Below are 16,071 nucleotides of genomic sequence, written 5' to 3'. Positions count from 1 at the left end.
AAGCAGGTGGGTCCAGCACCCCATGCAGCTAGGAGCGGTATCACCGCTGTGCCTCTCTCTCCGGAGCCTGCCATCAAGCTGGCAGTGAGAATCAGTCTGCGGGGGGGAATGTAGGCTGAGGGCAATAGGGAGCCATGGAGGGTGTGTGGGGGGAGGCAGGGGAGGGTGATGTGAGATCTGCCTGAGAGAAGCTTCCATAGCCTCTACTTCATCCTTGCCCTGTTTTACTGGTGTATATTTTCTTCTGGAAGTGAGATTTTAAGGATGAATGTAGACTGATCTGAGTTAAAACTTGTAAATCACTTTAAAAAAAACAAAAAAAAAAAAAGACCTCTAAGTCTTTGCAAAACATTTTATTCCCTGAGGACCTGGTCTCCAGTCCTCACTCTGCTGTGTGAAGCCCCCTTTGCCACTGCCCCAATCCCTGTGAAGCCTGTCTCAGACACCTGTCCGAGGGTGGCAGGGCTGGGGGGGGGGTCACCAGTTCACTTGGATCTCCCCAGTCTGAGAGACACACAGGGGCGGGGGCCAGTCCTGGGTCCCGAGAACTTAGGGTTTCCCAAGGACCTGAATATCCCCCTTCTCTGGGCACTAAGGTGTGTGTGCTGGCCTTGGGCCCAGGGAAGACCCCTCTTGCCCCAATACTCTCTCCTGTATTGTCGGGGAGCACCAGTGTGGGGCTGGGTCCTGTCAGGGACTCCAGAAACTCTGAGCTCCCATAGCCTGAGACAGATAGCTCCCTCCCTCCTCTGCCCAATGTTTCCACCATTAGAGCGCTTGAAGCCACAAGCAGGGAGGGGGCGGTCCCATTCCCAGACTCTCTGGCCCCTCCCACCGTCTGAGGGGTCCAAGATCCAGGGAGGGGTGGAGAAGAGAAACCCTCTCTTCCCAGCTGAAAAATCCTTCTTGCTTCAGCTGCGTGTGGACCCAGGTGTCCTCAATTGGCCTTGAACCATTGCAGGGATTCACCCACTGTTGCAGGTTCACAACCAAGGAGAGGCTGGTCACTGCTTAGGCTTTAGCCCATGATCAAGGTCAGGGCTAGGAAGTGGGACATGGAAAAGGGATAGATGCAGCAGCAGCAGCTGCGGCCCTAGCAGAAGTGCTTCTGCCATTAGCTGACATGGAAAGAGATGGTCCTTCCAGCTGAGAGTCTAGGGAGGATGATGGAACACGGTCTAGGCAGTACTAGGTGAGTTTTGAAGGATGTGTAGGAATTCACCAGCCAGACTCATCCAACCTCCCTGGTACTCTCCTAGGTCCTTCCCACTTAGGAGGACAAAGGTCTCAGCTTCCGGGGAGAAAGCTGCTGCCCTTTCTATGGGGATGGAGACAGTAGCCTCGAGGCTGGGGGCCCTGACTCCACCTCAGTAGATCTGTGTCCGCTTGTCACAGGTGAGGTTGGGCTGGTTCAGCACGTCCCACATGAGCAGTATCTCGTAGGGCAGGAAGCGGTGCACCAGCGGCAGCTCTCGGTAGAAGCAGGGGTCGAAGGAGGAGAGGCAGCTGGAGGGGGCCTGAACACCGGCCGTGAGGATACCACTGTGTGAGGCCCTCCTGCTTCTGGCACATGCCCAGGAAGACATCATCAATGGGGAAGAGGTCCAGGGCGGGGGTGTGTGGCACAGGGCGGTGGCTGTGAAGCAGGACAGTAGGAAGCCACCACCCCCACAGTAGGGCAGGTAGCGTTCCTCCTCTGTCACCACCTTCGGCACATAGTACTTGCTCCAGGGAAGGCAGACGGGGCACACACTGCGGGTCAACTGCCCCACAGAGAGGTGGTGGTCAGGGTTGTCACCCTGAAGGTAGGTGACCACGTTGTCTGGGTGGGCAAAGACATCATCATCCCAGTTGAGCATAAAACTGGCATGTGCACCGTGTCTTCTGCCACTGTAGGAAGAGCACCTGCAAAGGGGGGTGGACAGGGCACACGGGCTTGATGCCTGGGGCCATCAGCTTTGGGTCCCTGTCGGCCACCCCAGCCCAGTGAGGCCAGGCAAGGATGTGTTTTCCAGTCAGGCTATTCTGGGTTAAAGGACTCACTCTGTGGTCCTTTGCAACCAACTGCCCCTCTCTGTGCCTCAGTTTCCAACTTTCCAGACAGGACACATCATGGGACTTGCCTCCAGCAGTGTTGGGGATCTACAGAGATGATGCTCCATAAAGCACCAAGAAGTGCTTGAAAATTGTCACATTTACATTTATTGCTATTCCTTCTGACTCTGCCTTGCCAAGCACTACCATTAAATAATTACTTGTATGACTGTTATATAACATCTACCTCCCCCACCAGACTCTGGGGTCCCCCTGGGTGGGAGCTGTGTCTCTCCTATGTGCTATCTCCTCGGCACCCATTATGGGGTCAATACTTTGTAGGCACTGGATTCATGTTTGTCAAGTTGATGTTTATCACATGCTTTTGTGCTCTGCGTTAAGAATGTGGCATGTGGGCTTCCCTGGTGGCACCGTGGTTGAGAGTCCGCCTGCCGATGCAGGGGACACGGGTTCGCGCCCCGGTCCGGGAAGATCCCACATGCCGCACAGCGGCTGGGCCCGTGAGACATGGCCGCTGAGCCTGCGCGTCCGGAGCCTGTGCTCCGCAACGGGAGAGGCCACAACAGTGAGAGGCGTATGGCAAAAAAACCCCAAAACAAAACCAAAAAAAACAAAGAACGTGGCATGTTAAGAGGTTCTGGGCCCTCTACCCACCTCGGCTTCAGTTACCTCCATAACTTTGGCTGCATGCCAGGCAGTGTACTCAGTGCCTGCTCTACCTTGAATCCTTAATACAGTTTTAAGAGGCAGGTGTGGTCTTCAATCCCATTTACAGATGAGGAAATAGAGGCTCTCCAGAGAAAGTGCCTTGAGCAAGGTCATACAACAGAGAAGGTCTGTTGTTCAAAGTCTTGAACCCAGATCTGTCTGTACTTACTATGAGCAGGAACCTGCACTGGGCCCCTTTCAACTTGTGTCTCTACTCAGCTTACTCCATCCCCGCCCTCCACATCCTGGGTAGGTCCTTGGAGCCTTCAATTCCTCCTCTGAGCATGCGCAAGTTTCTGTCTCCCTCTCATGGTTTCTTTTCCATCAGAAAGGTCTTTGTTGAGTATCTTCCACACGGACCTGGGTCTCATGGGGAGACAGAACCAGAAAAAAGAAATAAGATGTGTTCTGTCCAGCTCTCCCCATGCACCATTGCCAATGTTATCTGAGCACCTGGCACTGGTCCAGGTGCCTTATGAATATCATCTCATGTAATCCTCACAGCAGCCCTCAGAGGTGGGTGAGTTCAATTAATATCCCGTTTCCCTGATGAGCAAACTGAGGCACAGAGAGGTGAATGATCATGGCAAGCAGCAGATAAGCAGCAGAGTCTGGACCTGAGCCCAGGTCATCAAGGCTTGGAAAGCCAGGCTTGTAAGTCCTTTCTCCCTGCCTCCCTTGGACAAAGAAGACTTCGGATCACCATGAGGACAGGGGCGAGGTTGGGGCGAGGTTGATGGGAGTTTCTGGTCCCCAGAGCTCCTCAGAGGAGGTGGTAGCAACTTTGGACAGGAAGAAGAGGTGGCCCCAATCACGTGACACCCTCCCTCCCCCAGCCCACCTGTTTGAGCGTGAGGCTGAAGAATGAGTCGTAGAAATCCCACTGCAGGATGTCACCGTGCATCCGCGCCTCCGTGGCCTACAGCCGGTTGAGCTTGCGCGTCTCCAGCGGGTTGGGGTCCGTGCCCACGCGGAAGAGGCAGCGCAGCTGGACACCGTGCACCTGGCGCTCACGGCCCCACCTGAGCCGCACCAGCTCCCGGTGCTCGTAATTGCCGGGCGAGGACTTGATCACCAGCAGCAGAAAGACTGGCTGCACGCACTTGTCAGGCGGCTCGTCCTGGAGCAGCACGACATCGCGGCAGTGTTTGTACGGCAGGAAGTTGCGGATGTGCTGCGGCTGCCTGGCGAAGTCCGGCAGGGCGGCCGTGGAGGAGTTGGCCAGGCAGGGGGCGGGCGGTGGGCGGGAGGGTGGCGAGGGCCAGACCAGAGCCACGGGGGTGCCCGGTGGCTCCTTCAGGCCTGGGCAGGTGGGTGGTGACCTGCAGATTGAAGAGAAGGAGGAGGGTGAAGGTGCCCAGAGCCACAGCCAGGCCCAACTCTGTCCGCAGGTGCCGAGAACACCTCATTCTGGTCCGCCTGAGTTTGGGATTGGTCCGAAGAGACCCCTGGGCAGCTCCTGCAGACAATAACACTCACTGAAGATGCCTGAAGATGCCAGATGGGCCAAGCACTTTTCCAGAGCTACCTGTGGACCTCAACACCTGGTTGCAGCCCTACGGTTGCTCAAGTTGGAAAAATACTGAAATTCACCCCCAGAGATTCCCCCGGCTCCCACCTCCTCCAGTACCCCATGTTGGCTCTGACTGTTGCCCAGGTCCTACCGGGGATCAGTAGTTACAGAGAAAACAGGCATGGAAATGCCAAGGTGAGCCTCCCAGATTCAGTGTGCCCAGAATCCCACCCCCCCCATCCAAGCGGGTCCTCTTTATATCCCTCTCTCAGAGATGGCCCAGGAGCCTCCCCGAGAGAGGCAGAGAACTCTCTTTTTAGCAGTTGAGAGCTGCTGGGATCCTTCCTGCTTCCCTTTTCACTTGCTCCTCCAGGAAGCTCTGAGCTTCTGGGATTCTGATATAACCGTCACTCATTCTTCTTGACTATTTTTAATGGTCCTGTGAGCTGAGCATGGGCCCTGGCTCTTCACAGAACCCTCAGGCCCAGCATGTCTCAAACAAAGCTATCTTCCTTGGCAAACTCCTCTTCCTCCTTTAAAACCCATCTCAAATGATCCATTCTCTGGGTAGTCCTCTTGGACCTCTCAGGAAGAGTCCTGGTCTCCTATTTAGCCCTGTCTCCCTCTCTGGCTAAGTAACTGAAACAGGAGGGAAGGGGGCAGGGCACAACCTTTGAAAGAATGACATAGCCCACAGACATGACATAAACTGACTAGAACCCGATGGATCCAGGATGGCAGACAAGTCAACTTCCACTAGACCTTGAGCCTCAGTATACACTCACTGTTAACACATCAGCAAGCTAAATGACACTATAGGCACCATGACAGTTCCAAGACCTACCATAAGGATCAAAAAGTGGGCAGTGGCCCAATTCTTGGAAATCCCCGCCCTTTCCTCTAATAGCTGAATACTCCTCCCACTCATTAGCCTATAAAATTACCCACCCCTATAAAAACTGATAACCCCATACCCTGGTGCCTTTCTCACCCGATATGGTGTGTGATCTCAGCAGGAAGACTGTGGGTTTTGGCCGGGTTCGAGTCCAAGTGTCAGTCTGGGTTTAGGCTGGATTCGAGTCCCAATCTGAGGTGTACGGTTTCATCATGATCTCTAACTTTTTCGTCCCAAGACTGGGGGCTTCTTGAGGGTCCTGGCATTGCCCAGCATGAGGCAAACACATGGGGGAAGCAGAGAGTTTCTGAATGAATGCATTTATGAATAAAAGTAAATTCATTGAGTTTCTCTCTGGCACACTTTTTTTGGGCGGGGGTGGGGTGTGAAGTAGAAAAGAAGAGCTTTATTGCTTTGCCAGGGAAAAGGGGGAAGCAGTGCCCCTCAAAACTGTGTGTCCCAACCCAGGAGAACTTGGCAATGGTTCAAGGGCAGGGTTGCTGATAAGGATTAGGGTGTATGCAGGGCCTGTGCTCCTTTGATCTGGTCTCAGGTGGTCTTTTCTGGAGTGAAGAATGCTAACATTTTCCATTTGTTGGGGGTTTTAGTTCTGGTCTCAGGATTTAACAAAGCTCAGGTTCTTGATGTCTCGTCACAAAGAATTCAGTGAGAGACAAAGTGATAGGTAAGAAGTGGATTTATTTAGAGAGAAACACGCTCGACAGAGTGTGGGCCAGCTCAGAAGGTGAGAGCAGCCTGGCACACTCTTAATTTATCCATCAATCCCCCACCCCAACCCCGCCTGAAGATTTCCTTTCCCATGTGTAGGCAGAGCCTTTGGTCTCCTGTCCAGATCCCTTTCCCAGGCTTCCCTGGACTCCCTCAATGTCATTTCGTCTGGAAAGGTGGTATCTGTGCTGTGTTCCAGCCCTAAATTTGAAGATCTATCTTCCAGCGCAGCATGAAAATGCCAGATTAGACCCAAGGCAGAACTTACCAATTCAGTAAACACTTATTGTCTCACCTCAGAGAGATGCCCACTGGAGTCCAACTCCTGGGTTTAAATCCCAACTCCATCACTCCCTGGCTGTGTGCCCTCCACACCTAGGGTCTCAGTTTCCTCAGTTATAAAGGGGGCATCTGAGCAACTCACTAGGCTGTGCAGGTGTGAAGGGAGTTCCCGGCACCTGGTACCTAGCGGGTATTCAACAAGTATTTGTTGAATGAATATGTGAACCCCAGCACTTACCTCAGATTGCCTCAGGATGTCTGTGCTCGTCTGGGGTCTCCTCGCTCTCCCCTCTGGCACCTGAAACACTGTGGGGTAGTCAGTGGATTCTGGTAGGCCCCTCGAGCTCCAAGCAAACCCACCCAGCAATTGCCTGGGAGCAAGAAGAGAGTAGTTTCCCATTTTATCTAGAGCCACAAATGGGTGCTGGTGCTGGGAACAGAGGCTCCTTCCCTGATCCATGAGGCCATTTCCGCAACGTGCCCATCACTGTCTCTGCACACTGCCTGGCCAAGACCTCTCCAGCCAGGTGTCTCCCCGAAATGGGGCTCAGATCCCACTCCACAGGTTCTGCTGTGTGACCTTGGGAAAGAAGCTTGACCTCTCTGAGCTTCAAAGTAAAATGGGAATTAACCCTATGTAAAAGTGTGGTTGGGATTTTAACCTCAAACGTGCTGAGCACGGTCCTGCCTCAGGACCTTTGCACAGGTTGTTTCCTCTGCCTGATTCTCCAGATTTCTATACAACTCCCTCCTCCCCCTCCTCCTTGTCTTTGCTCAAATGTCCCCTTCTCAGGAACACCTCGTCAGGAAGGACACACCATCTCACCGGCAGCCCTGATCCCCCACCCTAGCCTACTTTTTCTTTCTTCCACGGCACTTTTCACCTCCTAAAATAAAAACTTAAAAAATGGGGCTTCCCTGGTGGCGCAGTGGTTAGGAACCCACCTGCCTGTGCAGGGGACACGGGTTCGAGCCTTGGTCTGGGGAGATCCCACATGCCGCGGAACAACTAAGCCCGTGCGCCACAACCACTGAGCCTGCGCTCTAGAGCCCACGAGCCACAACTACTGAGCCTGTGTGCCACAACTACTGAAGCCCGCGCGCCTAGAGCCCGTGCTCCACAATAAGAGAAGCCACCGCAGTGAGAAGCCGGCACACCGCAGCAAAGAGTAGCCCCTGCTCGCCACAACTAGAGAAAGCCCGCGTGCAGCAACGAAGACTCAACGCAGCCAAAAATAAATAAATTTTAAAAACCTTAAAAAATGTACTGCTTCTCATCTATCTTCCCCACCAGAATACAGGCTCCATGCAATAAGTCTTATTCATCATTTTATCCCCAGCCCCTAGAACTGTGCTTGGTGCGTCGTAGGCGCTCAGTAAATGTGTGTTGAATGAATGAACGAACAAACGAATGCTGGCATGCCACAGCATCTGAAAAAATATTGACTCTTGGGACTTCCCTGGAGGTCCGGTGGTTAGGACTTCGTGCTTCCATTGCAGGGGGCACGGGTTCGATCTCTGGTCAGGGAACTAAGATCCTGGAAGTCGCGGCCAAAATATATATATATATTGACTCTCTGAGTGAATTTATACATTCATTCATTCGAGCCAATATTTACTGTGCTTCTCCTGTGTGCCAGGCACCTCCCGGGAGCGGGGACACAGTGGTGAACAGGCACGGGATACCTCAATGTCTCTGCCACTCTGGGACCCACATGCTTGAGGGGGAACAAACACTAAATAACAACCTCGGTGAAGAGATACAAGGGGATGAATGCCACAGGAGGAAATGGGGTTGGGTGGTGGGCGTGGATTTTGAGATCTGGATGACATTTAAGCTGGGATGTGAATGGCACAGAGGAGCCATCATGGCTGAGGTTGTGAGGGAAAGATCCCTAGGGAGGGAACAGCAGGTGCAAAGACCCTGAGGTGGGAATGAGCTGGTGGAGTCCGAGCAGCTGGGGACCCTGTCTGCGGGTGGCACAGAGCCTGTCTTGTTTCCATGGCGTCCCTGGGTTAGCTGCCAGCCTCAGCAGGTGGTTCACCATCTGGAGGGTTTTTGGAGACCCAAAAAGGCAAATCATAATCTTGAGAGGAGACTGTGAACTGAAAAATGACGCAAGAACGAACAGAATCCTAGAAGGACATTTTCCTGAGCTGAAGAGGGGCCCGAGTCCAGAGTGGACCACAAGAAAGGAGCGTTCCCAGGTGAACCTGGCAGATCCCTGAGCTCCGAGGACAGGAAAAAACTCAAGAGCTGCAGTAGAAAGCCCAAGTCACCAAAAATAAGACCAGAGATGTCACAACATTCTCTTCGGTGACACTGGTGGCCAGAGACTCACAGATGCTGGAAGACAAGGGTGTGCCTGGGACCCTAACTTCTGGCTAAGAGACACCCTCATTCAGAATCCCATGAAAATTTAGATGGTGATTCACCCCCTACCCCATCTGCAGTTTAGAGTCTAAATCAGTTTTCAATCAGGGGTTATTCTGCTCCCACGGGATACTTACTGGGCAATGTCTAGAGACATTTCTGGTTATCATGATTGGGGCAGGGTGGAGATATGGGACTGCTAATGGCATCGAGCAGGTGGAGGCCAGAGATGCTGCTTAAATTAACATCCTATAGGGCACAGGACGGCCCCATGACAGAAGATGATCCAGCATTTTCAAGATTGAGAAATCCTGGTCTAAACGAACACAGAAACCAGAACAGAGAACTCAAAAGGAGGAAGGATCCAAAGAGGAGAATGAGGGACTGAACAAAGAAGCTTGATATAGGTTTAGTTAAGTTCATTAGATGGAGTATTTATTACTATTTAAACAGAAAATCAAACCTAAATGGCCAAGGATCTATTGGCTGGGAATGTGTTTAGTGCCAAACAAGAGCTCCAAAACAAAGAAAGATACCTCAACAAATAGGAATATTTACAACTCAACCAAACCTGGACATTGGGGAGGGGGAAGGTGTGAGAAGAGGTAAAATGATTAAATGGCTCATATCACTGGGATCAGGGTATCTGGGCGAAATAGAAGCTCTTGGGGGTGGCCATTTGGTTTTAATTAAATCCATTAACGCCAGTTCTTTTCCTTGCATTTTCTTTCTTGTTTATTTGTAAGATCCCTTTGCATATGAAACACTTAATCTTTGTTGGCTACCTGCATTCCCAACTTTTTCTTGCGGGGTCTCTGGTTTCTTTAAATGGAGGGATCTTACAGCCACTTCACCCTCCCAACCCCCATAAGGCTCCTGACTGGGGTCTGAGAGCTCAAGTTGGGGGTGGAGGGGCTGGAGGCTCACGTCCCCTTCCCCTTACACTAGACCTCTATTAATGCATCCCAGATCCCCTTCCCTTTTCCAGCCACCAAGGCTACCTCCACCCCTAACTCATGGCCCCTTAGAACTTCAAGCAGCAAATGTTTCCAAACTCGCAACATCCCACATCCAGACTGGCATAAAAAAGAAACTCCAGGCCCCGCTTTCAGCCAGGTTAAAAGTGCTGCGGATTTACTGGTTCAGGATACCTTGCTGGGTGTCTCAGTGGGCTGTATCCCAGGTAGTCCCCAGCCTCTCCTTACAGGCCTTACTTTCTAAATGGGCTGGGACCTCACACCTACCGTGGGAAAAGCTGGGACTTACGGGCTCCACTTAACCAAGGACGGGAAGCCTCTTGGTATTACTTCCTCCTAAGCGACTGTGCGGCAGCTCTGGGGACTTTGCTGGTGGGGGCTGTATGGCTGGTGAGAAGTTCCCCTCAGGTCTGCTTTCGATTCCCTGACCCCACACAAGACTCTCCTGTCTACCCTCTCCAGTTCTGGAAGGACTGGGCTTCTGGAAGCCCAAATAGCTACTCACTCTGAAGTTTGTGGGGTCTGAATAACTCTGGGGGAATCCCCACCCCCATTTCATAGCTGGAGAAGTGAAGCTCAGAGAGTCGTCCCAAGGTGGCCCAGTGGGTGACTCACATTTCCACAGAAATCCACATTATCTCCAAGTCCTTCAGCTCTGAGAAGGGTCTCAGTGGCTCTTATCTCAAAATACATATATGAAAACTATTCATTTGTTCAACAAATAGGTTCTGGAGGAATTGAGAAGCCTCATCCCTGGGCCTGGCCCCCCAGAAGCCCTCAATCTGGGGGAGACAAGTCCAGACACCTGTGGGATCAGGGCTGGGCCAGAAGAATGGATCAGGATATTGAAGCTGAGGTTTTGAAGGATGCATATGAGTTCACCAAGGGGAGTTCAGGCAGCAAATGCAGAAGCAAGGAAGGGAAAGAAAACAAAGCCTATTCAAGGAATCATGTGTAGTTTATTTTGCTGAAAAGCAGAATTTGGAGAGGGGTTGATTTCTGAGGCTAAGAGGTGGGGCCAGACCCTGTAAAGACCTTGAACGCCAGGCTGAGTAGTGGGGCTGTTTCCTGGGGGCATGGGTGAGCCATGGAGGTGTGTGAGCAGGGAGCAGAGAGGTCAGATTCCTTGTTGAATGGTACCTCTTTGCTCTGAGTTGACCTTGGTGAGTCACTTCCCCTTGGGAGTCTATTTCCTCATTAGCACATGGAAGTGCTGAGAATACTCCCTGTCCCACAGACACACAATGGGTCACTTTGTATTGAGTATTAAAGGGCTCGGCATACATTGACTATGCGATGACAACCTCAGTGACCTTGGTTCATTGTCCTGGCTCCTTTAGTGCCCCCACTTACAGATGGGGATATCGAGGCTCAGCATAAAGCAGGAATGTCTATGAATGTGTACGAATCCAACTGTTTTACTTGTTGCACTGACTTGTGGGCCATAGAGTATTTACTAAGCACCTACTGTATGCAGGGTGCAGGGGACATAGCCATGGCCAAGCCAGCCCTTCTTTTATGATATTAATACATGAGGAAGTGATTTGTTTAGTCGCAGCTTCGATAAATGCTGTTGAAGAAGGAGGGATCCCTGGCAGGGGAGGGACCTGACCAGCCTGGGGACATCCTGAAGGATGAAGGGGAATCACCTGGGCAGAGCCCCAGGGGAAGGGCATTCTAGGCGGAGGGCACAGGAAGTGCAAAGGCCCTGAGGTGGGCACAAATTTAGGTTATCAAAGGGAGAGAGAGGAGGCGGTGTGGTTGGAGAAGTGGAGGAGGAGGGAGATACAGGCAGGGTTGCCAGATGATGGTGGGGGAGGAACAGGAAACGGGGCAGACCACAAAGCAGCTCTTCTGTTGCAGGTGAGGCGCAATGGGGAGCCATGGACGGTGTGTGAGCAGGGGAAGGACAAGATTGAGTTATGCTTTGAAGAAGTCCCCTGTGGGGCCACTGAAGGCGGAAAAGGCGATCAGGGCAGGAGTTAGAGGCCAGGGCAGCAACCAGGAAGAAGAATTTGGGGACCTGGATAGGGGCTGGCTGGCGGGGTACAGGGACGTGGGTGAGTTCAGCAAATAAGATGAAGGGAGTCATCAATATTTAGAGCCTGGGACTTCCCTGGCGGTCCAGTGGTTAAGACTCCACACTTCCACTGCAGGCAGCACGGGTTCGATCTCTGGTTGGGGAACTAAGATCCCATATGCAGTGTGGCATGGCCAAAAAAAAAGAAAAAAAATTTTAGAGCCCGGATGTGGGGGACAGAGAAGGATGGACCAGGGAGAACAAAATGTGAGAAGTCTCTGAGCCTTTCACAAGGGGACTTTATGGGGCAGCAGGTGACCCAGGTGTGGTGTCTGGGCGAGAGCCTTCGGAACACGATGCCACGTAAACCAGGAAGATCCATCAGGCATTTGATGGCTGAACACATCCATATATTGCTTGCACGTGGCAGGGTCTCTTCCATGCTCCTCCCTAAGGACCGCAGTGCCACGGTGTACAGAGTCACAGCAGTGATGTCCGGGCTGACTCTCAGGGCCCATCACCCAGTCCCCCCACTGCAATACTGGCCAATCCTGCTCGGGGCTGTTTGCCCTCCATGCACTGTTGCAACTTCACCATCACTCAGACCCTGCTTCCTGCAGCGCACACAGCAAAACCACTTGTTTTCGTTGGCTGCAACCCCAAAGCCTCCCCCTGGGGTGCTCTCAATCTCCTTCTCCTCCCGCCCCATGTCCACTGCCCCCTTTCCTCCACTCTTGCCACACCAGCCTCTTCACAGCTCCTTCAAACACCCGGGCTCAGCCCTGCCACAGGACCTTTGCACCTGCCTTTCCTTCCACCTCGGACACCCCTCTCTCCCGCTGTTCCCCCTGGTTCTCCTTGATCTTCAGGTTTCCGCCCAACATCGTCTCCTTAGAGACGCCCCAACCTCCCAGCTAAAACACCCCACCCCGGCTCTGCTTTCCTCTGCTGCTCTCACCACCATTAGACAAAACTGCTCACTTCCCTCCTGTCCATCTCCCCAGCCAGCCTGGGGAGGTGGGGCCCAGCATCTTGGCCCTCACAGCTGTGTCCCCAGTGGGTGCTCACTGCTGTTTGTTGCATGAGGAATAATACTAACGATGACTCACATATTGGCTATTTCCTTGTGCCTCACTTCAGGCTAACCCCATTCTAGGCAGCAGCTGCCACCATCCCCTACCCGGGACCTTGGGGATGCAGATGATTCAGTCCTGAGAAGTCAGCAAGCACATCCTTGGAGCCAAGGGGGCAGGACCAAGAGGCACTGGATATTCCTGACTCCGAACAGTCCTAATGTGCTAAAAGGGCCAAATATTCACGGCACTAAAATATTCAGGATGCGTTTAATGAGCAAGAAGCAATGGATATTAGTGAAGTGCTGAATATTAATGATCTGTTAAATATGCAGGAGGCACCCAGTATTTATAATATATGAACTACTTATAAGGCAACAATGAATAGTCATGATTCGTTGCATATATATATATATATATATATATATACACAGTACTAAATATTAATAACCCACTGAATATTAATGAGACACTAGATGTACGGAAGGGGCTGACCACTTGGCAGAATTAATTAGGGACCCCCGCTGGTGACAGTGCTCTAGTCCCCCAGCCTCTGCCTACACCCCCAAGTGACAGTCAAGGTCTGTCAAGGACCCAGGCACGTATGGCTCCAGGCACCTCTGTCCCCCTCACCTCCCCTGGGGAGGCCAGGAAGGCAGAGAAGCTGAGACACATGGGGAAGTGAGAATGTCACACAATCCAGGTGGCAAGGCCCTACCCGTTAGCACCCTTGGGCGGGCCTGGACCAGCCACCCCCCCCGTCCCCACCCTGCACTATTTCACGGACAGTGGGGGCTTGCCTGACACTGACTTGGAGGCCTCCATCACATCAAGGCGATTCCCCACACGACGCTCCCAATTTCCAGATGAGGAAACTGAGGCTTGGAGAGGGTGAATCTTGGGTCCCTCTCCAGGCCTGTCAGACACACACCCATGCGACCCCCTCCTTACCCCAGCTCCGGGGACCCCCAGGCCTGGGTGCTCCCAAACAGCCCAGTCACTTGGGCTCAGTTCTTGAATCAGGAACGTGAGGCCGGCTCGTTCCCCGCCCTCACCCAGCAGCCGTGAGGACCAAGAGAGCTGATGATCCTAAGACAGCCACCGTGGCCCCCGGGGAAGGAGGGCCTGACCCGGCTACTGGTCATCTGTGGACTCGGGGCAAGTGGCTGCCCCCCGCCCGCTCCAGGCCTCAGCAGCCTCATCTGTGAGGCTGCCTGGCATCAGCTGCCCACTCACGGCTCACCCCCAGCAGGTGCTAAATACGAGCTCCACCGTGGCTTAAGTTGCTCCTTCGCTCCCCACCGACGCTCAGCTGGGATCTGGATAGGGATGGGGGCCTGGAACATTCTGGGGCTGCCACAAGGAGACGTGAGGGGTGGGGGGCAGTGACAGGAGAACCTCATTTGTGTGTATAACCCCCTGAGCCCTGGGAAAGGCTAGAGGACTCAGCGGTCACCTTTTCTCCAAGTCACACATATACGAAGTGCCAACAATGACGATATCAGTATCGGCGGCAGCAGCTACCGCTATCACTTGCACACTGGTCACTGCTCTGAGCTGAACGCCCTGGTCTAGGTTCTGGGCACCCAACCAAGTTGATGGAGACAAACTACCATGTGTGGGGAGCCAATGGGCTAATGGGGAACAGAGGCAGCGAAGGAGACAATTTTCCAGAAAAGGGTAAGTCCCAGGAATGAAGACCCAAGGACGGGAGCCAGGGGTGCTTGCAGGAGAGGGTGCGAACCACTGGCCTGTGGATGGGCCCCCGTGGCTCTCACTGAGCCTCCCAAGGAGGTCCCCTGTTCCAGTTCCCGGGGGGGCAAGGTAGGCACAGAGAAGGCACCCACCTACCAGAGACCAGGTTGCTGGAATTTGAACACTGATGAGCTGGACCTGCGGGCGATCCCTCACCAGTTCATACCAGTTTGGCCTTCCAGTAATGACGGGCTGGTCCCTTTTTACAAGGACCATGAGTTGCTTTTGTAAACAGGACAAAAAAAGAAGAGAAAGCCCAGTAAAGATAATTCGTAAGAAAGCCTCATTACGGGCCAACTCTGCTTACCATGTGTGTAAGTGGGTTTTATGCAAATATACGTCCAACATTCACTCTGGTGAACCCCTGGGCGTGGAAGAAAGGGTGGGAGGGGGCAGGGTGACACACACACACTTTAGACCCTTGAGTCCTCTGTTTCCAGGTCCCAGGGCTCCTAATGGATGACTCATTGGATAAGCCTGCCCTCCCCCACTGCAGGAACTGCCCGGGGTACCTAGGATGAGTCCAGGAAGGTTTCTGAGGCTGGACATAGGCCCCTGATTAAATGCCAGCCCTGCCCCCAGCTGAGCCTCAAACGGCATCTCTGGGCTCATTTCCTAGATGGGGAAACTGAGGCTAGGGAGGCAGGCTGTGCATCGCAGTTCAACCTCAGAATCTTCCAAAGATCCAGGGCTGATGTGCAAATTGAACCTCTGGGAACCTTCTGGAGGACCTCCACACCTGGTCAGGGCCCTCATCCAGGCTTTGTCGGACACAATTTCTTTCATGCAAAGATAAATATCACCAATGAGCCACATAATCAGGATTAGAGTTAACATGCGATATCTTGCATGCAGCCTTTCCACCATCAGCTCATCGACACTCCACACTTGCGCTGGGAGGTAGGGCTATGTTAGCCTCATTTTTATTGATGGGGAAACTGAGACACAGAGAGGTCAAGGAACCCATTCAAGGGAGGTCAAGTTGTAGCCCAGTCCCTGCCTTTAACCACCACCCGGTGGGACCTCCTTTAGTCTGCTATCTTGGTAGTGAGTTCCCCTATTACGGGGGGCAATCAAGCTGAGCCAGACTCCCATCGGGTGGAGGGACCACAATGGGCATCCTCCCTGGCTCATGGGGGGTGGGGGGCAAGTTATTGCCCCACTCTGGGCCTCAGAGGCTGTTGGCAGGAAGAGAAGACGCTCAGTGACGTCTTATCTCCTCCTCCTGGGCTAACCCAGCCCAGCCCCAGGGTCCCTGGGCCAACAGGCTTGTCTGGATTCCCCAAGCTCTGGCCTGGAGCAGAGAAGCTCCAAGGCCCCTTCTCAGTTCCCCCACACCCCGAGTACCGGGCAGGAATCACTCTCTGCGCCCTGGGGGCGAGGGAGAGGGAAAGGGAGGGTGTCCAGGCTGGTCTGGGCAAACATGAACTGCTCACCTAGGCTGCTAAGAGGTGGGGGCCCAGTGACCTGACGCAGGGGCCACACCTCTTCCTCTGGACTCTTCAGCCCTGTCTGTCATGGTGGCCACCTTGGGAACTGAAAGGGCAGTGGGAGAAAGTGGTGGCCCCAGGGCCAGCCCCAAATCCAGCAAACTTCCTCTGGGCCCTGAATTCCAGATCTGGACAACAGGGAGGCCCTGGCCCCAGGGGGTGGGAGGCGAGGGGAGGGGGTCAGGGAGAGGGGGGAGGGG

General features: G+C 53.3%; 1 protein-coding gene across 1 annotated transcript in view; it reads right to left on the bottom strand.

The window, feature by feature from the left end:
• Positions 1 to 338: 338 nt before the first annotated feature.
• The window catches only part of B3GNT3 (UDP-GlcNAc:betaGal beta-1,3-N-acetylglucosaminyltransferase 3), a 17,227-nt gene continuing 1,494 nt past the window's right edge, over positions 339 to 16,071 (bottom strand). The window contains 7 exon segments of the mRNA XM_024767270.1: positions 339 to 1,551; positions 1,553 to 1,613; positions 1,616 to 1,872; positions 1,874 to 1,905; positions 3,605 to 4,096; positions 4,098 to 5,430; positions 6,421 to 6,488. Coding sequence (XP_024623038.1) covers positions 1,368 to 1,551; positions 1,553 to 1,613; positions 1,616 to 1,872; positions 1,874 to 1,905; positions 3,605 to 4,096; positions 4,098 to 4,172 — 1,101 coding nt within the window. The 5' untranslated portion in view covers positions 4,173 to 5,430; positions 6,421 to 6,488 and the 3' untranslated portion in view covers positions 339 to 1,367.

Source organism: Neophocaena asiaeorientalis, unplaced genomic scaffold (genome assembly GCF_003031525.2).
Source record: "Neophocaena asiaeorientalis asiaeorientalis breed wild unplaced genomic scaffold, Neophocaena_asiaeorientalis_V1.1 scaffold87, whole genome shotgun sequence".
In the NCBI taxonomy this organism is placed as follows: domain Eukaryota; kingdom Metazoa; phylum Chordata; class Mammalia; order Artiodactyla; family Phocoenidae; genus Neophocaena; species Neophocaena asiaeorientalis.
The sequence above is the reverse complement of the archived record's forward strand: the minus strand, read 5'-3'. Positions and strand labels throughout refer to the sequence as shown.